General features: G+C 40.2%; 1 protein-coding gene across 1 annotated transcript in view; it reads right to left on the bottom strand.

The window, feature by feature from the left end:
- Window positions 1-15451: 15451 nt before the first annotated feature.
- Window positions 15452-27385, bottom strand: part of NELL2 (neural EGFL like 2) — a 166270-nt gene continuing 154336 nt past the window's right edge. The window contains exons 17-20 of the mRNA XM_034063122.1: window positions 22643-22836; window positions 21512-21688; window positions 19156-19380; window positions 15452-16239 (exon numbers count right to left, since the gene is read on the bottom strand). Of these exons, the coding sequence (XP_033919013.1) occupies window positions 16189-16239; window positions 19156-19380; window positions 21512-21688; window positions 22643-22836 (647 nt within the window). The 3' untranslated portion in view covers window positions 15452-16188. The remainder of the gene's footprint in view (window positions 16240-19155; window positions 19381-21511; window positions 21689-22642; window positions 22837-27385) is intronic.

Below are 27385 nucleotides of genomic sequence, written 5' to 3'. Positions count from 1 at the left end.
TTGCTTGGTTATGGGTGGAAAAAGTAGCTTATAGCTACTTGCGTGAGTGATGACATATTGTCAAGTAAAAAATATAATTAGCAATAGTACATGAATTGAATGCTGCACTCCCATGGTTTGGTGCTCAGACAGTGATTTATGCTTCACAAAAATAGCTTATAGCGATGATCTCCATGCTACCATCACACCAAAGCAATATTTCATCTCAATCTGTAGATCCCCTGAGAATTTTAAGTGCAATCTGAGCATAGAATTGTCCAGAAAAGGAAAAAACATTGCTTTTGTGTCATGGTTTTTAATCCTTCCTTGACTCCAATTTCAGTCTTGAAGTTAGACCAGCTAAAAATGAGTTGTGCAAATGTTGTTTCTTTGCGCTTTGTGATGTCTGTGACAAAATGATCTTTAAATTCCATTTCCAGAACAGTACAGTATTCTTTATCAAAATTAAGCTTCAAGAAATACAGTATGGAACATTGTATTCTGGTTTTGCCTGTGTTGTGTGTTGATGTGTGCTGTCATTGATTTTGAGCTTTCAATTGATATTAGGCAAAATAGAACCTTTGGCCTGAATCAGCTACACTTCAGAAGTTACAAATGGAAGGAAAATGGATCCATGCCTCACTGCCTTAAATTTTGCAAAGCAGAACCTGGCTTCCATAGCTTCCTTTCAGTCATTTAAAAAGCTGTATGCAGTCCCACTATGTTTCATAGTTTTGCACAAGCATCGGGAAAGACTGTGTCATTGCTCCTGGCTCACATGAACACTGCCTCAGGTTTGAGCCTCCTGGTATCAGTTTTAGATTTTGAACCTGAAAACCCAAGGGTAAATGAAGGACCAAGCCCTTGAGCTTACAGGCTTGTACTGTAATAGAATACATTGGTCTAAGGTTGTGCCAATGAGGCTCCAGAGTAAGCAAACTCAGCCTGGGGAAGGGAAGCCTTTGTCACTCTGGGTGTGCAGGAGGACCAGCTTCCCCAGAGACCTCAAGGTCTGAAGAAACTATATGTAGCAAAGCAGAGGGAAGACCCAGGGTGAGCTTTTGGATTCATCACAGAGCTTGGAGTGGTCTGCATTTGAAGATGATTTAATACAAAATTGTTGTACAGATCTTGTTTGTATTCCGTCGCTTTCCACCAGCATATGAAGGGTCTGATTTGCACACAAATTCCCTTTGTGAGCTGAGCTGCCTCTGTAGCTCTCCTGATGGTGACATGTGGAAAATGGAGTACCTGCATTTGAATTTAAATTTCTTGTATTACAGGGGAATTAGGTATACTGATAGTACTTTACACGCACTAAATGCTAACATTCGATTTCTTGAAGCCAGCTTCACAAACATCTCATAAGGCAGTGATTTTGCTATGAAGAAACTTTCAAGGGAGACTCTTCATACACTCGGCCCCTGCTAATACAGAGGTTTTACAAGGATGAATCAGGCAAATGAATGCAGTTTCTTTTTGCCAAGCAGCATCTCTCTATGGAAAAAGTAATGTGTAATAAGCACTGTGAGTAGGAACATATTAAGCACTGTGAGTAGGATGGCCAACTGGAGCTAAACGGATAATTCTTATTTGGCATTCCCATACAATGAGTGAATCACTTGGCAATCACAAGGTCCAATTATCTTTTAATACTCTTTTTTGGATGTGATTATGATATATTGTGCACAGAAGTAGAAAATCAAAGCTTTCACTAATGATGTTTTTAATTTTATTAGTGAGTGCATTGCAAACATAACTTTTTTTAGCTCTCTTTTAAGTGTGAAGATATTTTTTATACCAATATTAGTGTTCTCCCTAATCCTGTTATTAAAAATCACCTGTTATTTTAATGTGTTCCATGACATCCACAGACCAGAAAACCACACTGTTTCTACTGCCAGTTGCCAACTTGTTCTTCAACAGATATAAAGAAGAGCTGTGCCATAGATCCATACAGGGAAACTAATTCCATCAGTGGGCATGGAAATGTAGTTGCCAGGCTTTTGTAAGCCAAAATCTCATGTCACCTTTGGGTTTTTTTTGTGAGGATCACCATGAGCCAGGCTGACTGTATATTAAGAATATCTCCTTTATTCCTTGGATAATCCCGACATTTAGCAAGCACATGCAAAAGTAAGAAGCACTTAAAGAATCTATAACTGTACTTGGCAGGTGGGAGGGAAGGGGGTAAGAAATACAGCAGAGCCAGCAAGACTCTAAAGCTCTACCATGATAGATCTTACCTGGAGAAAGTACTGCAAAGCTGTCAATAGCTGCTTGTAAACAGTAGAGCTTGGAATAGGGAAAACATGTTTTTTTCCCTGTCAGAATGGCACAAAGCCTTGGCTGAAGCTGTTGCCTGGCCTATCCATCTGACTGATGTGAGAAATGAGATATCGATTTTTCTTGAGCCATACGGTCAGAAACGTAGAGGAGCCACAAAGCTAGCAAACAACACACAGTTTATTCCACTCTAAGTGAGATGTTGGAAAACTTTTGCAACACACATCTTTCTTTTTACCAAATGCAACTTAATTCACATTATTAACCAAAGAAATGTAGAGCACACACTGTTAGATTTGCTTCTGCTGAGAATTGATATAGCTAGGAACACACAGGCTTATGTGCTGCAGCTTTCAATGTTACAGATGATTTGTTCACTAAAAGGAAATAATTCCTGTGTTAGAAATAAGCTGTAAGTCTGCAATTTTTCTGAATCACTCCATTAAATTAGAAACACGGTTGCTTTCTCAAGGAAATGGGCACATCCAAATCCATTCTGTATCCTTGAAATTATCAATCTGGGTACCCAGAATGATCTCTTATCTAGAAAACAGTATAAAAGAGGAAATCAGAGTGGAAATTTTCATATATATTATATAAAATACATATAATAAAAAAATGCAAGGTAAAGTCCCTGCTAGAAAGACACAGCAGCTTGAAACTTTCTTAATAAGCCAAAAAGTCCCAGAGGGCTGTGGTTTCCCTTAGGAGGTCTTTTAATGATAGACCAGCACTCACATCCTAAGCATCTGTTCTGCTGACTGCCATTACTTTAAATAGCCACTGCATTAGCCTGTCTGCATGTAAATAAGCAAAGGGAGCAATAGGGCCATTTCCATTTCTGAAAGTGTCACTGGTGAGATGGACAAAACACCAGCAGGATGGCCACAGCGAGAGACGTGAGCCCAGGAGGAACTGTATGCCACAGGCTCACAGACCTTGTTCTTCTCATGGACTGCAGGCTGTGAGCAGCTTTGTTAGGAGCACACTGGAGAACACGATGCTGTTCCTAACAAGCAGCTTTCTGGGGTCTGTTTCAAAGCAAGCCAGTTCAGAAGTGGGAACATTCCTCAATGTTTCCCCCAGAACTTGGACAAAAAAACAGAGTGAACCAGACTCTGCAATCATAATGAGAGATGACAAAAGAAGCAAAACCCAAGCCCAGCAATTAACGTAAATAACCTTCATAATGGAAGCATGAGGAACAAGCCTGATCATCTATAGAGATATTTAATGTGAGAAAAATGTAAAAGACAGAGTCCAACCCTTGACCAGCACTAAGCTGATCCTGTGCAGTGTGTGCAACCCCCTTCTCTGCTCCCCAGAGGTTTTCAGTTAGGGCAGTATACCCTATCCTGGGGCCTCCGCTGCCTAACCATGGTCTTTGGGTACCTCCTGGGCACATCAAGCAAAGAGCTTTTCCCCTCTGCGATGTTGTCAGAAAGTCCATCATCCCTTCAAACTCTCTGCCTTTTTCTGTGGGACCAGGTCCAGATTTGGTCTGGGCCCCATGAAGGCATATGGGGACTCCCCATGCTCATACTGCCCTGGGAATATCTACTTATCTCAACAGTGGTTCGCAGGTGGGTGTGGAGGCTGAGGTACCTCTTAGGTGGATTGCACCGTTCAGTTTTGGGGTTTGGAGGTAGGTCCTCCTGGTGAAGTGAACGGGGAGTGAGTGCTTTCCCAGGGAAAGAGAGATAGAGCTGTTCTTACCTGAAATCCTGTGTCCAAACCACTTGCTGCATTGACTAATAGTCCTTCTACTCTGTTTTGTTGTGCAAGAGAGTATAACTGTTTAGCTACAACCTGTTCTGTCCTGGAAAGCTTCACAGGACCTGACAGACACTCTTTTCCTTCTACTGGAGGAAATTTATTCTGCTTTAAATATTCATTACATCAATGAGAGGTACATAAGAATGTCTTCTCTGGTTAATTTTCGGTGCGTTCCTTGTCAATACAGAGCTTTTTACAACTCACTTTCAATGAGAGCTCTTTTGCTGAAGAATCCCCTGTGGCATATAGCCACAATAACCATGTGAGATCCAACTGGGTGTCGCTCTGAGCCAACAGTCAAGTGTGCTCTTGGATAGGGGCAGGTGGGGAAGGTATGGAGTGTAGTGTTACATGACTAAAGCTGCACACACACCTTCAAACATCACCATAAATCACACTGCCCAGCAACACCTGGGAGCTCACAGGGGCCACCAGCCCATGAAGGTTCATCCCTACAGCCCCAAAGGCATGCTGGTAGAGGGGCCCCAATGCCCTAGTCAGAGACAGAAGCCCCTCTTCTGCCCCCAGAGATGTCCCAGGACAGGCCCAGCCCCACAGGCCAGGGGTATAGGGCTTGTTGTGGGCTGCAGGGAAGAGCATTTTGGGACTGCACAGGACTACACAGGGAGGATTGACAGTGTAAAGAAAGCCAAATGCTTTACACCCTTCATGACTTGTGGTTCAATGAAAGCATGCCAGGAGGATTTCTCACTATTTAAGGGAGCCTGTATTCCCCAGTCTGGTGTGGCCCACTTCTAGTGATTTGTGATGCCATTTTTCTCTGCTTTAAGCTTTCAGATTCAGTCTTAGGAGTGTATTTGTTTAACTAGGTTCGGGGTCATAAATAATTGAAATATACTAAGGAGTGGTGGTTTTGGTTGCCTGTTTTGTATAGTGAGGAAAGTAGTGTGGTTGTGACCTTCTGACTCTATCTTTGACAGGCATATAATTGAGAGACAAGAAAGAGGCTCAAAAGCATGCCACTACATGGAAAACCAGCCACTTTTGCATATGAAGACATGACGTTCTTATAAATTACATCTCATTCATGCAATGCATAGTCTACATATTCATCTTCAACAGCCCTGTTGGCTTTTCCAGACATGCTGGATATTCCTCAGAGTCTTGTTTGGTTAAGTTTGGTTTTAGTGGTCAGAGAATATAGAAGCAATGCAAGCCTCTTGAGTGAAAGCATTGTGCATACAGTGCCAGGAACCTCAGCAGATAAACCCCAGGAACATAGAAAAGCACAAGCAAGGAAAGGAAAAGGCAGGAGGAAAAATGCTCAACCTGAGCTTTGGTTTCTTTTTCCTGTCCCACAAATGGCCCTCAAAGAAAGTCATGAAGTCCTTCACACAAACATTAATTCCTCTGGCTTAGCCATGGTGCAGAACCAACTCCCTTCCTGGTCATTTGTGCTGCCTGAGTTCATGCCCTCTGCAGGTTTCATTGGCTTTAAGTCTTCCATGTCAAAGTAAATTACTTGTGATCAGAAAGACCAGGTTCCTTACCTATCTGTTATCATCTGAACGTGGAGTGACTCTACTGTACCATAATACAAACTGCTACGATACCACAATTTCTGCCCATCTCCACTGATCTAATACTTTCAATCAGTTTATTATTTATGAAAACAATTTTAGGTCTAGTGTAAAATACATTTTTCTTTTGAAGAATCGATCCTCTGTGTATTATGCATGGATGGTATGGAATATTTTATATTGTTAGTGCTTGGTGCATATGAGGAAATGCACTTTGCATCAGTCCTTGCAGCCCTTCATGTCAATTTTTAATTAATGCTTCCCTTTGTAATTCTGTATTTGTTTTTAGTGTAGATGGGGAATAAAATAGGAGCTCTCCAGTGACTAATATGACTTTTTTAAATTTTCATGGATCTTAACAAAAGACTGTGTGGTCCAGTGAATAAAAGCTACTTCGTAAGTTAAAGTGATGCTGAGAGTACATCCCATGTGGATATTTTTCTTTTATTAAAACATAATTCATTAAAATCTTGTTATTTTCATGTGAGACAACATTCCCAAAAAAGACTTAGCAGTCCATAAATGAAATGGGCTAGTTCATGATCAGCTGTCATTCTGTCGTTTGATTAGCTCTAAATCTACATGGGTTGTGAGCACTGTTGTGACCCTGTTATCACTGGGACCTTGGTCTGCAGTATTCAGCTTTCTGTCTCCTAAGAGGCACTCACTAAAGTACATTTGAAAGCACCAACTTCAGGGCTTGGGGGGCATATGGATGGTGGGTCCTTCCTCTCGTCCACCCCATGCCCTGCGGTAACTGGACATCCAGGAATTCAAGTGTCCTGGCCACCAAGCTAAATACAGCATGGCTAGCCTCAAGGCTATGGCACTCAGGGAAAAGGTGGGGATAGGATCAGAAGGGTGCAGCTGGTAATGGCTAGGCACTTGCTTCCTATGCAACTGAAGGAAGAACAGAGTGGTCTTACACTCCAGGTTCCTCCATTCCAGAAGAGCACTGAGATGTGCCACTGCAACACAACTTGACTGAGTACAGCTTTTATTTAGACAAATAATTCTAGCTTGTCCAGAAGGCCCTCTGAAATGAAGCATTCACCTGATTCATTACTGCTCTCTGAAAAATTACAGTGTTGAAGCTAACATTTCAGTAAAAAAATCCCAAGTTCTATTTCTTTCTTTAGGCTAAATATTTTCTGATATATACTTTACAATTTCAGACCATGATAAATGGTGTTATTTAAAGACAGGATTTGGTTTGACATAATATGTCATCACCCTATGTCAAAAACATTGCCAGTTCTAACAATACACATTATCTGGTGAGCTTTCAAATACATTGAAAAAATGTTTGTTGTTTTAATGGGGTACATATGTAAAACTGTAATATAGGCCAAGTATGAAAGAAATACACATTTGAGGAACAGCTACTGTGCAGAACTAAAGATGAAAGTGATTAATAAGAAGAAATTGTATTCAGAGTTACAAAGCAGCTTTGTCCCAGAATAAATACAAACAAGCTTTTTGCTGCTTTAGGCTTGTAGGGTTTTTGGGGGGGAGGGTGTTGGGTGGGTTTTTTGTTTTGTTTTGCATTTGTTTTGGTTTCTTTTCCTGGGTTTAAAGCTATTATTCTGACCACAAAGAAGAGTGGGAAATTATATGCAGTCATACAAATAGGATCAAAAATTTGTTCCATTTGAACTTTAGCCTGTGAACTAAATAGGATGTGGATTAGCTCAGGCTGCAAATCTGAGCAGAGTTAGGAAATGTCACCTATGTTAATGAGCAAGCAGACATTTATCAGGGAACCACTGTGAAAGTAATCTTCTTGCTAAGCTATTGAAGATATGCCAACAGGTTGCATGTGTAATTGGGGGCACCAAGGCGCACAATTAGACAGACCGGACCCCTCTTTTCACAGCTGTGGTGTTTCAGTCACATGGCTGCAAGTCTTTCTTGTTCTTTGTGTCGAATTTTTTGCATCGCTGCCCCTAATTGTGCACTCTTTGAAAAGCTGCCCTGTATCGAATGGATCCTTTCTTCACGACACTTCAAGGGACACAGCCAGGGCCTTCCTGATGTTACCAACCCAAGCTCCCTCTCAGAAACCAGGTACCTTTAAAGCAGATAAGACATTTTTGCATTTTGCCTCAGTCAAACAAAATAGACAAACTTTATTTCTAGTCAACATAATTTTCAGGTTTATATATATTTACAGCCTCTTCAAACTTCATCCCTGCAGAGAAAGTGATGGAACAGCATGTCTGCACTGTGCCAGATACAATGTTTAAGTACTCCAACCCTACCAAAACCTATGGATTAATAGCACTCTTTCATTTAACATTTGCATAAATATTTCAGGGCCTCGGTCCTAAGATGAGGGAAATATCTCTTCTGACTTCCCTGGGTTTTGGATCCACACTCTGATACCTTCTTGGCTTCTTCCTGGCTGGAGGTCACCTCTCAAGACAGCAAACTGTTCAGCTCCTGAAGACCTTCAGCCACAGCACAGTAGTTGCTGTGTGCCTGATCCTACCCCACTGTAAGGAGAGCTATGGAGAAGTCAGCTGAACCACAGCAGAGAGGAGATGACAGCAGCATCCCTGGACTGCTCCTCCATCATCATCTGACCGCTTGTTCGGGTGCCTTTTAACCAGTTGTGCAACATGCCCAAACCTCAACACCAAAAGTTTTTTCAGTCCAGGACACTTTTTAATCTTGAAGGAGTTTTTAAATAGCTGACCCATATCTGTACTATTCAGTCAGTGCCATCTCAGGATTCCCTGCTGTATAGCACATAAATACACTATGAATTCACATCTCAGCTTTCCTCTGACGTTGCTCTCACTGAACCTCTGGAAAATTTATGACCTAATTCACTTGCAACCATTCTGTATTTTTATTTTTCTACATGGAAAGCGTTTTGGTTACACTGAAAACTGCTTCTCTGCATTGTTACAAATGTCCACGAGGCAATGGGTGTAAGCTGGAGCACGTTAACATCAGGAAGAACTTCTTTACTGTAAGAGTGACAGAGCACTGGAACAGGTTGCCCAGGGAGGTTGTGGAGTCTCCTACGTTGGAGATATTCAAGGCCCGCCTGGACAAGTTCCTGTGTGATGTACTCTAGGTTACCCTGCTCTTGCAGGGGGGTTGGACTAGATGATCTTTCGAGGTCCCTTCCAACCCTTGGGATTCTGATTCTGTCTCAGGCTTTGATTCACACCATGCAGTCAGTGGCTGCAGCTGACCTTCTACTGATTGATTGTTCAGAAACTTATAAACTAGAGTAATGCAAAACTGCTGGAACACAGCTGAAGAGCACAATAAAACAGAGGAAACAGTTCAAACACAAATCAAACACAAGTTTGGCTTCGCTATTATGTATACTGGGCCAAATTCATCTCTCTAGGACTTGCTTTTGCTGACCAGGTGTACACAAGGATATATTTCATAAATGAACCTTAAATTCTAACAGCTCAAGAAAGTCGAATCCACAGCTGAGAAGCTTTATGTGCAAATGGTTATTACCCACAAGAAGCAATTCAAATACATGAAGCATGCAAAAATCACTTGACAGCTACACAAATGACGACAACTTGCTATATAAGAAATAAAAATGCCCCTTAAATGGGCTGTATAAATGCCTGAATATCTATGGCTTTGCTGAGAATTGATGAAGCATTTTAGATTTTGGAGTAAGGCAATTCAAGAATTTAGACCTGTGAGTATGGGGGTGCAAACTGGCCACAGGGCTGCAGATTTTGGAAGCTGCTTCTGATAAAACAAAAACCCAAACAAAACCCTGGATCCTTGGTTTGCTTTAATCCACATTAAGAAGAAAACCAAAGATAATTAGGATTTCAGCAACCACTTCCTCACCCTGGTTCAAGTCCCAGAGCAATAGAAAATACAGATGAGTCTGAACTATGAAAACTGGGACTAAAGAGGGAGTTTGACTCCAAATTCATCCAAATTCAGTGATGTCAATTGCACAGCTTCTTAGGAACGTATAAAATGCACTGTGGGAATGTATTTAATTTTTGTGAAGGGATGATTCACAGTGGCTGAAACCTCTAAAACAGCACAAGGGATCTCTAGCCCAAGGAGTATAAGAAAGTTTGAAGGCATGGCAGAATAAAACGATCTGTTATGGGAATCATCAGTGCTGTGCTGAGATAGGTCAGCACTGAAAGTGATCTGCCATGTACTGATATTGGAGCCCTTAGAGGAGTCATAGGCAGAAGCAGCACATCATTCCCTGAATAAAAATACCAAGCAGAGGATAATGCGATTGCAAACCCCAGTATGTTGCCTCAATCTATTTCCAGACAGGAAGCTAATCCAATAGATTTATGGTGAAGGAGTTAATTTGTTGTAGCAGGGATGTTAAAAGCAAGTGCTTGTGCTGCTGAGGCTGGAGGGCAGGAGCTGCCCTAGGAGACAGGGACTAGTCTAGGTGCCATGTGTGTTTCTGCTGAGCTGTGCTGGTTTTGGTGGGATCACGGGCTCTGTGGGTTGCATCTCTCCTTCCTTTGAAGGCAGCAGCAGCTGAGCAGCCTCTCAAGTTTACTAAGTGAGGCAAGAATTATTTCTTCCCCCCCTGCTGTCTTCTTCACAGGAGCATCAGGGCCCATCAAATATAATTATTACCCAATGGAATCTTAAAATGGAAACCAGACTAATTAAAAAAAGATCACTTAAGCAATACCAACATTGCCCCCTCGTTTTGCCACAGGCAATGTCTGCAAGGCCAATTTTTCACACCATCTGCATTAGCTTGGCTTGCTCATCCATTTATCACTGTCCTGACCTGTCTGGGCAGGATAAGAGGGGCTGCAAGGAAGCATCTACAGGTATCTCCCAAAAACGGTCCTGTAGAGGAAAACCTGGCCATAGAAGAGGGCTTGCTGTCAGTTGACTGGGGTAGCTTCTGGAGATCTCTATGGCCATGAAACATGAAAGCAGAGAAAGGACTGCACACTGAGGGGGTTGTGAGCACTCATATGCTGTCCATGGCCAGTGCAAATGAGGCGAACACTAGATTTTTTACTTGGAAAACAAATAAGGGGGCTTGGCTTCTTGCCTCTTCCCAGGGAGAAATACTTTTAAGACAATAAGAACTTTTTGTTCCTGACTTGAAGGCAGGACTTGCCTTTCCTGGGCTATGGCTGCACATGTTGGGGTGATAGCAAAGCTCCTGGGACAGTCCTAATCCTACTCCTGTATCCCTCTGCATGGACAAACCACTTGATTTGCAAAATCCATCTAAGTCAGCCAAAAGGTGGGGTTTAGGTTTCCAGAGGAACCAGTTTCAGGTGGGTCATTCTGGTCAAAGCTCATGGAAGATCCAACTACACATAGCTAATACCAGGGCAGGACTGCACAAAGACACTTTTAGCTAGGGTGCTACCACCTGCCAGACTGGAGCCTGCAGCTTGTGGTGCAGTGCCTGCCTTTGAAGGGGGCCAGTCCCAGCCTTGGGAAAAACCAGTTTGCATTGTGGTCATCCCAAGCATTTTTTACATTTTTACCAAAGGCACCAAGAAAATAAACTGTGGCCCACTCAGCCAAATGAAATATTCAAAAGCAGCACCAGCTGAGGAGCTTCTTGCTCAGAACTAAGGTCACCAGGCTTTATCCCTCTTCTTGTTCAGATCAGCAGTCATTGAAAGAGGGACAGGACTGAGTTGGCATCGCTGGGATTGCTGGTTGATTTTCTGCTTTGTTCCCTAGTCCCCTCTATGAAATTGTCCTACCTCCCCATCAAAAGTTGGTACCTTGTTTCTGCTATTCTATTGAGAAGGATGCTCTACCTGTGGTGTTGCAGTTCTGGTTACTTTGCTTTTCAAATATGACTCAGTCTTAAAATAAGCCCTTAAACAACTTTTTTTTATGGTTCCAAGCAATACTGCTGATACAAAAATGACATCCTAGGATTTACATTTGGCTTCTAAAATGGTAAAATGAGATTAATGATAAAAGATGAAGGATAGTTATTGAGTTTGGCTCTCATGGATGAAATATTATATGATCAATAGATTATTATGGTTTGTAGTAGCTAAAGTTTCGTCTTACAGAAATAATCTATGAACAGATAAGTAGAATATAGGGTTGCAAATCTCCTGTTACAGTAAACAATGCCTATGTGGCATTTTACAAACTGTGTAAACTCTGGCAATAAGAAAATACTGATTAGCGCAGACCTAGATGAGTAATTGATTTTAACAATTGATTTTTTATTATTTTCCATTAGCACCATCCTGACAAAACCAAAAAACCTGAAATACACTAACATGCTCGTGGCTCTTCACATGGCTGATGAACAGCCACAGACCTCTGAGTAAAGGGGGTTTTAGCACCATCTTTTTCATTTCAGACTCTCCCCAAAACACCGCTTCTTATTCAAAAATTCAATGGTAACACTTTGTCTTTTCTCTCAGGGCAAACACTTGGCCAGATAAAGCAAAAAGAAGTTTTAAATATTTAATTAGAAATTAAAACAGCAGCAAAAGAGATGGCCTGGACTGTGAATTGGCAAATACAGCTGTGACTTGGAGACATGTCTGCAGTGGGCTTTGCTGATGCACTGAAGAGATGCTTCACCACGGGTCACCCACTCAGGAGATGCCAGAGCTGCTTGTTTTCTTATTCATATTACACTGAAACATTTTCTTTACATAATTGGCAAAACCTATCTGGTGACTTTTAACTTTAATTATTAACAGGTTTGGGGACAAGTTAAACTGCATTTGTCTGTAAGTAAGTTTTACTGTTAAAAAGGACTCAGTTGAGCCCTACTTTAAAGCTACTGCTATTTTTATCTGAGAAATCAAGGGAGCCCCTGACTGTTGAGAGGCTACGTGAGCTGAGCTCTGTCACTGTGCTGCAGTGAGATTCTCTTTCAGCTCGGAAGAGACCCACTGTCCTGGTTTCAGCTGGAACAGAGTTTGTTTCCTTCCTAGTAGCTGGTGTAGTGCTGTGTTTAGGCATTAGTTTGAGAACAATGCAGATAACACACCAATGTTTTAGTTGTTGCTAAGTACTACTTACCCTAAGTCAAAGACTTTTCAGTGTTCCATGCTCTGCCAGTGAGGCAGACCCATTCAAAGTGAGATTCACCATGTCAGTTGAGGAGATGTCACCCCATACACATCCTGCCTTTGAAGAGAGCAGGAAGATCCAGGCTCTGTCGCTCATGAGGATGTGCTTCTCTGAGGTGCCCCAGGGTGAATCTGCTGTAGCACAACAGAGTTAATGGTAAGACCCTATACTAGCACTCAATGAGGACAGTTCTACAGCACTCCCTGCAGGAACTTCTGCCTTTAGGCATTCTACAAAAAAGGAATGGCTAGTATTACAGTTAATGACCATGTTTCACCAGTTGCGCTGTTAAAGGTGGAGCTCCCACAGAAGCAAAGATGTCCTTAGACATAAGGATGACTGAGGCCAGCACCCTGTTCTTTCCTATGGCATATTTCTAAGGAACTGAATTTGCAGCTGCAGTTAGCTCCCTTTTCAACATTTTACAATACTGTTGCTTTTTGTCAGCTTGTTTCACTGTAGCATTGAATTCAGCATTGTAACTGAAAGACATCTCTGCCTTACTATCTGTAGGTCTATTAACTTAGGGCAATTATTCTGCAGAGAGGTGACAATTCCTTTATGGAAGTTATTGAATTCTGGTACTGCAAACAGTGCATCAATAATGAAAGGCCAGTAAGAGAGCAGAACGTACCTGCATTGTTCAGAAGTATAATTTTGCCTTTATGGACTCTATCATTTGACAGATAATTTAGGCCTAGAAATTGGACATCAATTTTTAATAATATTTAAATTTACTTTCCAAGGAAAATTAAAAACATGAGCTACTAATTACAGGCTTGAACGAACAGGAGGAAGATGGGGAAGAGAGGGTGAAAGGGAATGAAAACGAGGGTCACTGAGATGTCTCACTGGAGTTTGCTGACCTTTAGAACTCCCAACTGATTAGAAACCTTGAACATTGATAAATTAAACAATATTCACCCAACTCATTCCCATGTTTTATTTAGCAGAGACTTTTAGCTTTGTTCAGCATTATGACTTCTGCTCTTTACATACATGTAACACTGACTGTCTCTCCAAGGACTTGATTCAAGTTTTAGCTATTGAATTGTGTCTCAATTCCTGGCTTCTTAGCCTGCTGCTTATTGTATTACACAGTGCTTCACAAACCTACAATAGCAGAAAGATCCTACAAGGTCAGTGTAGGCAACAAAAGGAGAGAGTTCTTTTCCATCTATACACCATTTTATATGTGATTAAAAGCTGGGATTAAATACCTGTGTTACTCTGCCTTTGAGAAAGGATTGAGAAAATTTTTTATCTATCCATGGACCCAAAACGGGATGCTCTGTGGCTATCTGCCTTCTCTCTAAGTGCTCCATAGTTTTCCCTTAGAGCTTTCAGCAGCCTCTATCAGAGCCTGAGGATTCTGCCCTTGAGAAAAGTTTGCTCTTTTCAAAAAGAGAAGTCTGCTCTTCATGCATGTCCTGTGTCTATCTTATGCTTATTCTTGAAGGAAATTGATGTGCCATTCTTAAATGGTAACACTTTCTGCTAAACTTTCAGAAACAGGCATGCAGCTGCCACTGAAATCCACTGGAGATGGGCCTCTGTGTCTGAGAGGAAACCATGACCTCCTGACAACTACCATGCAGGCAAGAAACACTGTACAGAAAGCAGCTTCTTTTTCAAGGAGCTAACACTCTTCTTTAAAAACTTTGATTGCAGCTTGCCAGGAACTGAACAATACAGTAAAACCCTTGAGGACCTGTTATTTACAGAGTAGGTGAGGAAAAAGGTGTATTTAGTCTGAAAATCATCATAACTTTAATGGTCCAATGTAAACTATCCATTTGGGGCTTTTTTGCACATTTTTAGTTTCTTGGTTTTGTTTATTTGTATTCTTTACATTCAGTGGTCTAGCCTCTCTTGTATTCCCTGCTCCAAAAACATACAGTACTCCACAGACATGAAGGCGCAAGGGAATACCTACCAGATACATGCAGTTGCATGACATTCCTTTGATCTCCTGTTGTACTGGAAAGACTGTTAAGGAGCATCTGTTTGCAGGAAAAGAATTCTGTTTGGTATAAAACATATACATTCACTTCCTTGTAACTTAATAATACACAGGGGCAATATTAATGGAAGTTTTGCCTGTCCAGGTTGCATGAAAATCTACTGAACTGGTAAGAGAGATGCTGAAGAGCAGCAAGGCACTTTGAAAAGAACATGACTACTAAAGCAGTATTCAAAGGATGCTGTTATCTTGGGCAGTTTCCTCCTCTCCTGTTTTGCCTCTACTGTTTGTAATGCATTCCATAGAAATTCAGCCTTTTCAGCCTGTAATTTGTAAGCACTGCTTTATTCTTTATTTCTTTTCCAGACTAATGCAGCTTTGGTCATGTAGCCTCTTTTCTTTATTGTCCCAAGAGTGCAGAAGCGAAAATAGGGTTTGCATATTGAAGTGATCCCTGCGCATTAAGATGCTTTACACAAACAACTAAAACGGCTGTGGAGCTTACAGAACTCATGGCAGCTGGAGAGAGGAGGAATCTGGAGAAGATCCCCTGTAAATCTGAAGAGATGTAAGTTGCACAAAAACGGTCTGTACCCACTCTGGGTGACAGCACCCCACTGGCACACAGGGGCTGAGCTTTAGGCACATGAATTTGTTGATCAATCCACTGTAATGACTCAGATGCATGAATTTACTTAATGTGTTGTCAGAATAACAAAGGTAAGACATGACAGGCATAAAGTTGTGCTGGGCAGAAGCTCCCATGCCTAGGCGTGCTGGTAAAGAAGAAACAGTAACACACATGAAAATCACATCCTTGAAAAGGAAAAGGAGCCCAAGCAGAAACTTAACATAAGAGAAATATTTATTTAAATTTGCACAATAACGAGCTTATACTGAACAAATTCAATCAAGAAATAATAGTAAGTGCAGTAAAACAAGGAAATATTGATGACTTTTTCCATCAGAAAACATTAAGAAGCCATGCCTGTGCATCACGGGTTTTCTTTTTGTTTTTTTTTTGTTTGTTTTTACAATAACTTCTTTTTTTTTCAGCGCACATACTGTACATACCATATCTTAGCTGCTAGGTTCTTTATTCCTGAAGGCTTCATCCTTTTACTCAAATGTCTGCTAAGTTCTGCATTAAGCAATCAAACACATTTGTGCAGTTCCAAATAAGATTAGGTTAAAATCTCTGTATCTGGTCAAGTGTTAGAGTCTTAAAGCTTTGGAAGACCCTCTAAGAGCTCCTAGTTACTTTTGGATCTTGACATCGTTATGTACAGCATTACAATGTGTCACTTCACACTAACCTAAATATTCTGCACAATGATGCCAGACAGACAAATAGCCAGAAGATTTGGGCCTAACCTCATACAAAGGTATACACATCTGAGCTTGTCTTGAGTCCCATAAATTTCACTCTGATTCAGGTAACTGAGTTCATCACATATCTGCACTTTAGATGGACAAACCCAATCTAATTTTAGCTTTCATTTTGAATGATTTTTGGTCTAAAGGTCTTTATTGTGAAGGAAAATTCTTCAACCAGAAACTGCTTGTGAGAGATGGTTGTTGGTGTCACAGTTCCTGAAGGCACTGTGGGTCCACTGAGCAACAGACGTGGCCATTCTAAAGGGATGAGAAACAAAGAAGAATTGAAGCAAGCAGCATTTAGGACAGAACAAGTAAATTTAATAAGCTCAGCCATTTGAAAACACCCACCGGATTTGAATGTACAGACTTGTAAAATACAAGACATACAGATTCTGATCAGATTCATGACATTGTTGTCATGTCCTTCCCTTACCCAAGGGAATGGGCTACTATGATTCCATTAGTTGCTTGATTTGCTGTGCTCTGTATCCCAGAGCTACAATAATCAAACTGAAAGAAGCTGGCATCACTGGAGGAAATGCCCCCAACATAAAGGTATCAGGCATCTGCTCAAGTACACAAAGCTGTTGAACAAGGCAGGTCACTTGGGAGTTTTATTTAGGTCAGGCAGAAGGGACTCTGGATTTTATTGAGCCATGAATGCTTCAAGTTAATACATCCTGGCTGTAAAACCAGCAAACATTAATCCATAATTTTTTCCCTGATACTCCAGATATTCTTCTGAGAATATTAGCAATTAAGGGAACAGATTGCCTGTGGACACCATTCAAGTACCGGAGAAACTGTTTTCTGCATCTCTACTACTTCTTAAATCTGATTCTTACAATGCAAATAACAGCTGTTACAGGACATTAGACAATCCTACTGTCCATCTTCTTTACTTGTGATTTGAAATGGTTTTGTGGCTAAGTCAGCTTTAGCTGATGCCCAGGTTTCTGAATTCTTAAAGGATTTGTGTAAACCTATTTTGCTATAGCGTGCTTAGAGAGGCTTAGACCAGAGCTTTGACCTTCCATCTGATGCTCTGCAAGAAAAGACTGGGGTGACACAGGATGAAGGAAGAGAATGATTCAAAATGGGCACACAATTAACCTGAACCAGAGGGAACAGGCTGTTTGCATACAGAACTACAATATCAAAATGCTGCCAATATGAGCAGATAGTGTATTTTAAAAAAGACAACTGCTCTATAAAGAGAACTGAATAAGATTTAACTTGCTGAGGGACAGAGATACATCCACTGTTAAGCTGGTTCACACCTGAGCCAAAAACTGTGCTGTTTGGAAGAGTATCTGTTTTAAACTTACATGTTCAAAATGCAGTGATGGATTTTATTAGTCTGTGTATGTGTTTACACTGAATACAAATTAGTTGATGCTTAAGGTTAAGTCTTTGCTTAAGAGGAAAGGGCAGATGGCAGCAGTACACAGGTGGTCATCAGCAGAACCGATACACAGCTTCTGCATTGCCATTGATTAGCAGTACAACGAGAACACACTCCCCATCACTGAATCTCAAAAGCACTTTAGAGAAGAATCACACCTATTTGTTTTACAGATGGGAAAACAGATGCACATAAGCCTCAGCAACTTGCCCAAGCAAAAAGGAACTTCTAGCACTAGAGTTGGTATATGCCACCAGTTATATATCCCAAAAGCATGGGCTTCTGCACACAAGCTTGTTTCAGCATCCTTTGGACAGCAGCTAGCTTTCTAACCATTAGCCACTCTGCCAAATCATAGAATCAGAGAATGGGTTGGGTTGGAAAGGACCTTAAAATCATCTAATTCCAACCCCCTGCCATGGGCAGGGACACCTTGCACTAAACCATATCACCCAAGGCTCTGTCCAGCCCGGCCCTGAACACTGCCAGGGATGGAGTATTCACCACTTCTTTGGGCAACCCGTTCCAGTGCCTCACCACTCTTACAGTAAAGAACATCTTCCTTACATCTAACCTGAACTTCCCCTGTTTAAGTTTGAACCCATTACCCCTTGTCCTATCACCACAGTCCCAGAAGAAGAGTCCCACAGCATTTTCTTCTAATCACCATACCGTTCTGAGACCAGACCAAATGCCTATGCTGACTTGGTGCATAACCCTTCCCTCTTGAAAGGGACTATGCCTCAACAGCAACAACTACTGTTGCACACAGTAGTGAATCAGGCAAAATGGAAAAAGAAGGTGGCATTTAACAGCTCTGCTACATCGTCAAGTTACTCCCCATCTTTCCCAGAAGGAGATGTTGTAGTTACTTTATTTTTTATGAGAAACTTTTCAAAGTAATCAATTGTACGATGTACTAGAGTTTGGGAAGTATCTTGCTTGGGAAGGACATAGACTAAGGACCAAAATCAACTGTGAATTTCAGTAATAATTAAATATCTACGGATTAATCCTGCTGTCTCTCCTTGGCTACTGTGGATACACTCTTTGTCATTCTTCAGTATTGAATGGTGGAGAAAACAGTTCCCCTTACAGGCTTATTTTGAATGGAAAGATTTAATTTAAAGTCCTTTTGCACCCTTAAAAAGAGATGCCAGAATTCATAGTCCATAGCTATTAACTCTTCTCCTCAGACAAGGAATTACTTTGACTACAAAAACTATAAAATGTTTTAAACATTGTTTGTTATATTATTAATGTTATTATTAATTCTAAATATTATTAATAATTGAAAATTAATATATAACTAATTTTAAAGTAATAAAGGCATGTAACCATGTAACTAGTCCCTTAATTCTCGAAACAGTTACTATTCTCAAAAAACCATTTGATCACTTCTGGTGATGCTATAGTATGACAACAATTTATTGTGTGCAGCCTGGTCTTACATACCTATGTGTTACTGCATATGTTTCCAAGATAGCACGGAGCTATACAGTAAGAACTGCGATCAAACTTGAATTCAGCTATCCTGATGAAAAAGCAAAGCTCACTGCTGTGTCTACAGCACACTGCACCATGATCTTTTGGCTTGCTTCTGACCTGCTAGCACATTAAACCATCCTTCTAGCACACACAAGAGTAAAGTTGACTAAGCTGAACACTCTTATCTCTGCTGCTTTAAAATAAGTGTAGACACCAACTGGTCACTGACCAGACGTGCTGGGAAACAAGCATCTCGGCTTAATTTTTATGCTCTTTACCTTGCACTGGCAGAGGGTGCACTCTGTGCCATGCTTAATCCAAGAAGATCCAGTGAAGCGAACAACATTGGTTTCATCCAGGCAGGTTTTAGTGATGTCATTGCGAATAGTGTCTGCTTGGCAGGGGTCAGTGACGCAGTGAGGGCAGCACTCGTTTTCAGGGAGGACACTGAATTCACAATCCACCTCTGGGCATGGCAAAGGCCAGCAGTCAACTTCACCTTGCTGTTTACAAGTATAATAAGAGCGAGAGAACATTATTAGCTCTTGTTTTGTTTCATCATCCAGTCATCTGAATCAGCATTATTTTTCTTAGCCAGCTAATTTTGCCTATCTGGCCCTATTCAGAAGTCAGTGCAGAGAACACTGGAATTTGAGAGACACAGCAAGTTGGGTGCATTTTCTGCATTCTGTTCAGGAAGTGTATTAGATTTAACTTCCTTCAATACACTCTACATCAAACTGCAGCTGGCAATTCTCTACCAGTATCATGCAATGCAGAATATGGACCTGTCCTTGTGAAGTCCTACTTTTGCAAGTGACAGAAGCCTTAACAGGACTGCACTGCAAAAGTGCTTCCAAATAGCAGGTTTCACCTAGTTGTTACTTCTGTTCCAACTGTTCGCCACAAAAAGCCTTCAAATTGAGCTCCAGATGGGCTAGAGTTTGTCTTTCACAGTTACAAATGCATTGGCTGGAATAAGTATGTCAAGCTGCCAGCAGCTCAGTGTAACAGGAAACACCAGTGTATTTCCACTGAGAAGACCCCCACCAACTTACTATCCATTTAGGATGTTACAGTCAGAATACCTGAACTTCCAGACTTAATCACACTTCCTGCATGATGGGTTTAGTACAGCCAGGGTATGAAAAGGTTAGAGCAGAGATTTGCATTGGGCCAGAATATTCCTGGGGGAAGTTACTGTATTCCTGTACACAAATCTATATATGTCTAATTGTTCACATCAGTGACTAGAAAGTTGGGGCAGCTTCTCTTCAACTCTGGTCAAAGGCCAAAGTTTCAGATTTATTGGTCAAAAGAAAGACTTCACAGAAGTCAGTAATGCATATGTCTTCCGGAATAGGTCCATCTCTGACCCTCAATTACTTTAGCTCATTTGAGCACAGATTGAGTAGTCTGTTATGTATTGAAGTGGAGCAGAGAGAATTTGTGCCTCGGAAAGAAGTCTACTGACAAAAACCGTACCTAAGGTTTTGAGAATGAGGAGTCCAGTATCTACACAGCAAAAGCTGAAAAAAATTCCCAGGGATTTGCAATAGCTCCAGATTTACTCTTCTTGTTGCAGAAAGTATTGTCAAGTTACTCTTACAAAATTCTCATCTGGATGAATTTTCCTCTTTTTGAACCACAGGATAGTTAGAATGAAAGCGATCTTTAAAACCATTGACCTTGATATTTCAATTTATGTTTGCAGTGATGGACAGTACAAGGTTTAGACAATACACTGTCACAAAAAAAAATCCTTGACAACTGAAAGAAAGCAGACTTTAGATACAGAAGTAACATGTTGAAAAAAAGCCCCATCTATCGAGATCCCAAACTGTAAGCTGTTTTGGTTTGTTTTTAAGACATTTAATGAAGCATCTGGGAGACCATTTCATTGAATTTTAGCAATGGTAACACTGAAAGCACAGTGTCTACAGAAATAGGTTTCTGACTGTTATTTGTGATACCCTGACAAGGCAAAGCTGCTAGATGGACTAGGATTTACATTTGAGGATGACCTGTGATAAAAACTAGTTATTTTTATCTTGGGATATTTTCTGTCATAGAAACTTCCTGAGTGGCATTATTCAGAGTAGTTTTTGCTCAGGCTCTGAAACGCAGGCCTAGGGAAAAGATTACACACTTTAACAGATTTTATTTTTTTCAAACCTCATTTTACTGTTTAGAAAAATGCATCAAGTTGCATTATTTTTTTCTGTTACTAAAATTGTCTGAATGAATAAACAAATTTTAGTCTATCAGCATCTTTGAAATTATCAACTGGGATAACAAATACACATTTAGAATTTCCTTACTCAGCTTCATCAGTCTTTGAATAAGTGAACACATGAGTGCTGCTGTGTAGGTGCTATATCCAAATGACCTCCACTCTTTGCTAAAACAATCTTCATGATTGAATAATTTATATTACTCCTATTGTGTCAAAATGCTTTTTTGACTGGAACTTCATAATACCGACTAAAATCCATGAAAAAGAGATTTTGATTATACACATACTCCAGGGGAAATTAAATAGTTGCTAATGCATGAAAATTAACTATTCACAGATCAGAATATCTCATACCCTCCATCCCTCCTGTCTCTCCTGCTGTAATCAAGCAGCCTTACCAAACAGCGACACTGCTGACAGTTCTGTATCCAGGATTCACCGCTGTTGTAGGAAAGCTCCCCACTCTGATGTAAACATTGACTGCTGAGCCTTGGGTCACATTCAGGACAGCAAAAGAGGTCAACAGTGGGATTTTCACAGTCACAGACCATTCGTCGGCACATCACGTATCCACTCTGTTGTTGCAAGACAGACATAGAGTGATGACAAAAAAATCACAAAACTCCAGCAATGCTTTTACCAAAATCTGATTTTTTGGCTTGACTGTAAGCCACCAGCAGCTCACAAGTTTTTCCACTATACCATTTCTTTGTCAAAATGCAATTCAAACAGAAGCAGAAACCACAATACACACTCAATAACTGCCATAAATTTACCTTGTTGTCTTATATATATCCTTCATAAAACCAATCTTCAGGCAGCTCTCCCCTAAGGTGATAAAACCCAAGGGTGTCTTTCCCAAGGGTCAAATTTTAATGGATTGCACTAAGTTTATGTCATTCTCATACGGATGCTAGTCAAGTCTTGCTTTAAACTTCCAGATCAATCCCTCCCTTCTGTAATTATTCACACAAGCAAGTTGATAGGTAACCTGAAATTAAATTAATGCTCATGAAACCTGAGCTGCTGAAATGCTCAGGACTTTGTCAGCCGTGTATTGGGCATTTATTCTGCATCAGCATTTAGCTTGTGATCAAGCCTCCCACAGCAAACATTTGAGAAGGTTAAGCTGAAATACTCTGCAGATACAGAACCTACTTCTATTTGTAGCCATCTGTTAAAGATACTGGCATCAGTCATCAACTCCAATATGTGTCTAGACAGAGAGCTTCTTTGCATGAAAATGCTCCCACTCCCACCCAGGAAACACGGGTGGCATCTCTGTTAACAAAATAGCACTATCGCCTTTCTTCCAGTATCATATAATAAACTTCATGTGGAGGTTCTGCTTGCGCAGGTTGGAGTGAGCTCTCCCCACAACCATATATAATATATAATACCATTTTTCTGTAGCACCAAATGCACACCTGACAAGGCAGCTAAAACAGGAATTTCACTTGAATCACACTGCTCTTCCTTTCATCCCTAGTACCATCTTGCAAGAAGCAGCTCCTTCTATTTCTACTGACCTGGCATGAGCAGACAGAGCACCTGTCATTCTCCAGCACCCAAATCTGACCATTGTGCTTGATTTTGTTTTCATGGATACAGTCTCCTGTGCAGTTCTTGCCATGGGGACATCGACAGTCGTACCCACCATCCAAGTTAAAGCAAACAGTGTCGTTGGCACAGCTATGCCTTCCAGTTGCACATTCATCAATGTCTGCAAAAACATGCCATGTAATGCTCTTAGACCACATTCAATTAACAAAAATGTTCTTGCGGCACTCAATATAAATGATTCTTGGCCATTAAGTCTTCAGCGGAAATTTAATTTGCACTTCACCAGAAGAGGGAGAAATAACTTACAAGTTCACAAAAAAATATTCTTCAAGTCACATCAACTTTTAAAAGACAATACTCTGAGTTTTCCTGTACACCTTTTTAAGTGAAAGCTATTAGGTAAGGTAGTTAGAGTGAAGAAATCACAGGTAACATAAGAACAAAAATAATTCTTAGTTCCCTAAACATTCATGAGACATGTTCAGTGAAACAAGAAAAGCTGCAGAATCTTCTTTTCAAAACCTTTTGCTGGCTTTGTCTGTTATCTTTGAGTTCACTTGCTAAGAAGTTAATGTGAAAGTGACGTCTGACCTGTAAGCTCATTTAAACTAGCACACCACGCTTTAAGTTGCATCACTTATTAGGGTGTGCAAACAAGAATATTTCAATTATTCAACTTGCAGTGACATCTATAGCCCTTGTGTCTAGCACAAAAAATACAGGAAAAAAAGAATGTCTCCAGTGAATAAAAGCAAATGACTTCAAAACAATCATATCTCAAAGAATTCAAGAGTACCTTTAAAGGCCTAATTCATCAATTGTGCCCTTGCACGATTATTTTGCAAGGGCAAACTAGCAGCAAACACTGCCTTCTACTTGGATAGTCTTTATTTAGTGTTTTCAGCTGTCCATATGGAGAAAAGTCATCTGGGAAAAAAGCTTTGAAAGGGCACGAAATAAACAGTTATAGGCAATAAAACATGGAAAATACTGGAAAATACCAGATCTATGGTGACTGTAAATATTGATACACTGAGTTCAACTCCAAATACAATTTCACAACAGTCTGGCCCAAGCTCTTAATTAGAGTTCATTAAAAAGTAGCACTGCGATATTTAAATGTCCAACAGATCAGCACAAGACAAAATAAGCAATATGGTCTTGTATGTATCTTTTGCCATAAAAATATAATAAAACACTCAGCTTTGGGTTCAATAATGGAAACGAAACCTCCAATTCACCTCAAGTGCATTCAGTTTAAAGCAAAACAACACAATTATCATTTCAAGTGTGGCTGCAGTTAGAAAAAAAAGTAAACATGAATATGAATTGGGATGAAAAACAGCAGGGAAATTATTAGAATTCCAGGGTATAAATAAGCAGCATTGTAGGTTTCCTTCAAACACTGTGTGCAATAACAGTGGCACCATCTCAAAAAACCCCATATTGCAAAATTACTAGGGCTTATGGGAAGGATGAGGAAAATGTCATTTGAGAAGAACTGAAAAGAAATGGATTGTTCATCTCTAAAAGAACATTAGCAAGAAGGGATATAACCAAAAATAATGAATACTCCAGAGGAGACATGTTGAGAGCTTTTGTTCTCCACATTGCCAAACGCAGAAGGTAGGGGACAGGGAATGAAACTGAAAGACAACAAATTTAAGCCTGATAAAAGGAAATAACTTTTCATACAATGCATAAACAAACTATGACACTCACTGCCACAGAATGTTAAGAGGGGAAAAACAATTGCATAGCCAAGACCATACAAGGCTAGCAAGAATATTCAACTAGCAATGCTCACAGATTTTATAAGAGATTGCATTTCATGCATTAGGGTCTATGGTGTCCTTATTTACATATGAGATAACCCAGAACAGGCAAATCATCTCAGATCTCCACATCTTCTCTGTTGTTATATTCTGAAGCATTTGGAGTCAGCCACTGTTGCAACAGGGCAGAAAGTAACTGGGATCAGGAACCTAATTCAGTGTGGCTGTTTGCATGGACCTGAACTGCTGAAATGTCACAGGCACATCAGGCAGAGAAACCCATGCAAACTGTAAGGACACGTAGTCAGTGGAACAGACAGCCCTGTGGAGGCTGTCCAACCTCCAGCCTTGAAGGCTTTTAGACAAGAAGCTAACAGGAATGGTTTGAGTGATGCTGGTCTAGGCAGAGCAGAAGGATAGACAAGCTGCTCTCTCCTTCATCTTCTCTTAAATCCATACTGAAAGCAACACAATTCAGCAATTTAAAACTAAGATCTCCATATACTCTAACTGGTTTTAAGCTATGCAATACAGAGAACAAACACAAATCCTATTTAAATATAATGACACAAATTAAAAGCAGGATTCTTGGCTATCACTGAAGTAATTTTTAATAAATTACTTCCCTACATTTGCATTCTTTTGTTTAAAACACCCTTTTGTACAAAGCTTTCACACAGTCTGTGTCATAAAGGAGTAATACATCACTTCTCAACAACCTGGCCACTTAACTGAAAGCAGCCATACTTGGACAAAGTTCAGCTGTCATGTAAGTAAGAACAGTTTCCTTTAAGCAACAAATGGTGACCCTATAAACACGAAGTCTGCATTTGGCATTTATGTACAAGTGTATTTCACAATTTTCCCATGAGAAAAAGGCTTCTGGGGTTCGTTTTCCAACATGGTAATGGTTAGTGCTCTGTTACAGAAAACAATTGCTGAGTTTATTCAACAGCTCACAAAAATCCCAACTTTGTTTATTTCAGTTGTTTGAGTCATGAAAATAAATGTTCTGGATAGGGCAATTTAAATATCCCTGGTCAAAGCAGGAGCTATTTACATTTTGAATCTAACCTAACCAGAAACAGCATTGTGTTTATAATGCAACAAGAGAAACACAAAATTTGCTTGCACCAAATTGTCATCTGCCCTATTTATCCATATCAAACTTCAGGCATTATCTGCAAAGAACATGCACACAAATCATCCATACCAAGCAAAACTTTGCTCAGCTTTTTTTACTTTGTATTTGTAATGGATGGTGAATTAAGTTACTGACATTTTGTTTACAGCCATAACCAGCTCTCCAATTTCCATAACCGTATGGATAGGGGTACACTAGCCCCTTGGATTACAGGCTGCATATTTCCAGTATATCCAGACATAGAGGCATGTTATTATAAATCTCATACTGGTTTGGGGGGTGTTGTTTTTTTGGTGGTGGTGGTGTTTCTTTTTCTTTAAAAAGGATGACAAAAAACCCAACAAATAATTAACTTCAGGCTATTTGCAACACACTGCTTAGGAATCAAACAGCTCGAATGTTATGACATTAGAACAGTAAGTCTCAAAAGACTCCGAGGTTTGCCTCAGAAAGCAACAGAAACAAAATGTAACTAGTTATCTAGTGCTAAATTGAGAACCAAGACTTTTGTATCTAACCTACACTAAAAATTACTGCAGATATCATCTGGCACATATTTTAAGGATTTTAGTTTTATTACCATCATCCCTGGATCCAACTTAATGTCATAATGAGTGCCATGTGATGAAGAAGCAGTGATACATATTACAGAAAGCTGAGAGTTAATTGCATCTCAAGTAATCTCATGCCTACACGGGAAAAATACTGGGCAGTAAAGCCATAAACAATGGTGACAGTGCCTGGAATGACTAAACTCTATTTGCAGTATTCGAGAGACTGCAAAGGCAGAAAACTCCATAAAACTGGGAATTTCAATTGCCCCACCAGGTTGTGACCCAAGGCTGTATTTAACAGATTTACTGACTGTTTCTTGGAACAGACAATCAAAGGATCCCAGATGAACAAAGCACCATTTGACTTGGCCCTGTGCAGTGTGAAGGCTCTGATTCAAAATGTCTCTGCTGAGCAACTTCTCTGTGTTGGTGACCAGCAGCAACCACAGTGTATGCAAGTTCAACATCCTCAAAGAAATTTAAATGGCTGCAAAAAAAGAATCTCTGTGGTAGTGCTTAGTTTCAAAGAGGGTATTATGCTAAAATGATGAAGTTTAAGGATGTATTAAAACTAGCAACCAAAAGACTGTTTTCAGAAAGAAGAGTGTTTAAAGAAACCACATTATAGATTCTGAGTAAACTAAACAATATGTCAGATAAGATTCAACTGTAAGGTGCATGCGGAAATACCCATTCAAAAAATCAAATCAGTCCTTTAGATCTGTTCTGGATAGAGATCTTTGAGCCATTGTGGATATCTCTATTAAATGACACCTCAATAATGTTTTGAGAAAAAATCCCCAAACTACAACATTGATAACAACAGACAAGAAAACTTGTAATAACTCACAAGGAACATGAACAAGGCACAATTAGAGAAGAAAAAAACCAAACCAAAACCTGTGTACACCTTGCTAGGAAGTGACAAAGAGCTCAAAGATTCATTCTGATAGTAGCTGATGGAAAGTTGCAATTTTCTCTCCTCTGATGAGCTATCCAGACTTACATTCAGGATGCTCAAATAAAGCCCCAAAAGGCTCAGTGTCATCTGTGTAAAGAAGAGATAAACAGCTCCATCACTGAGAAATATGCTGCTGGAAGAGACAGGTTGGGAGGGTGGAATATTCCTTTGAAGCAACTGAAGTTTCCTGGTTACCTTAGCTCTGAAGCATTAGCTCAGGAAGGTGACAACATCAGGATATCTGAGTACTTTTTACTTAAGGCAATGAACGAAGG

This window comes from Melopsittacus undulatus, chromosome 5 (genome assembly GCF_012275295.1).
Source record: "Melopsittacus undulatus isolate bMelUnd1 chromosome 5, bMelUnd1.mat.Z, whole genome shotgun sequence".
Classification (NCBI taxonomy): Eukaryota; Metazoa; Chordata; class Aves; order Psittaciformes; family Psittaculidae; genus Melopsittacus; species Melopsittacus undulatus.
The sequence above is the reverse complement of the archived record's forward strand: the minus strand, read 5'-3'. Positions and strand labels throughout refer to the sequence as shown.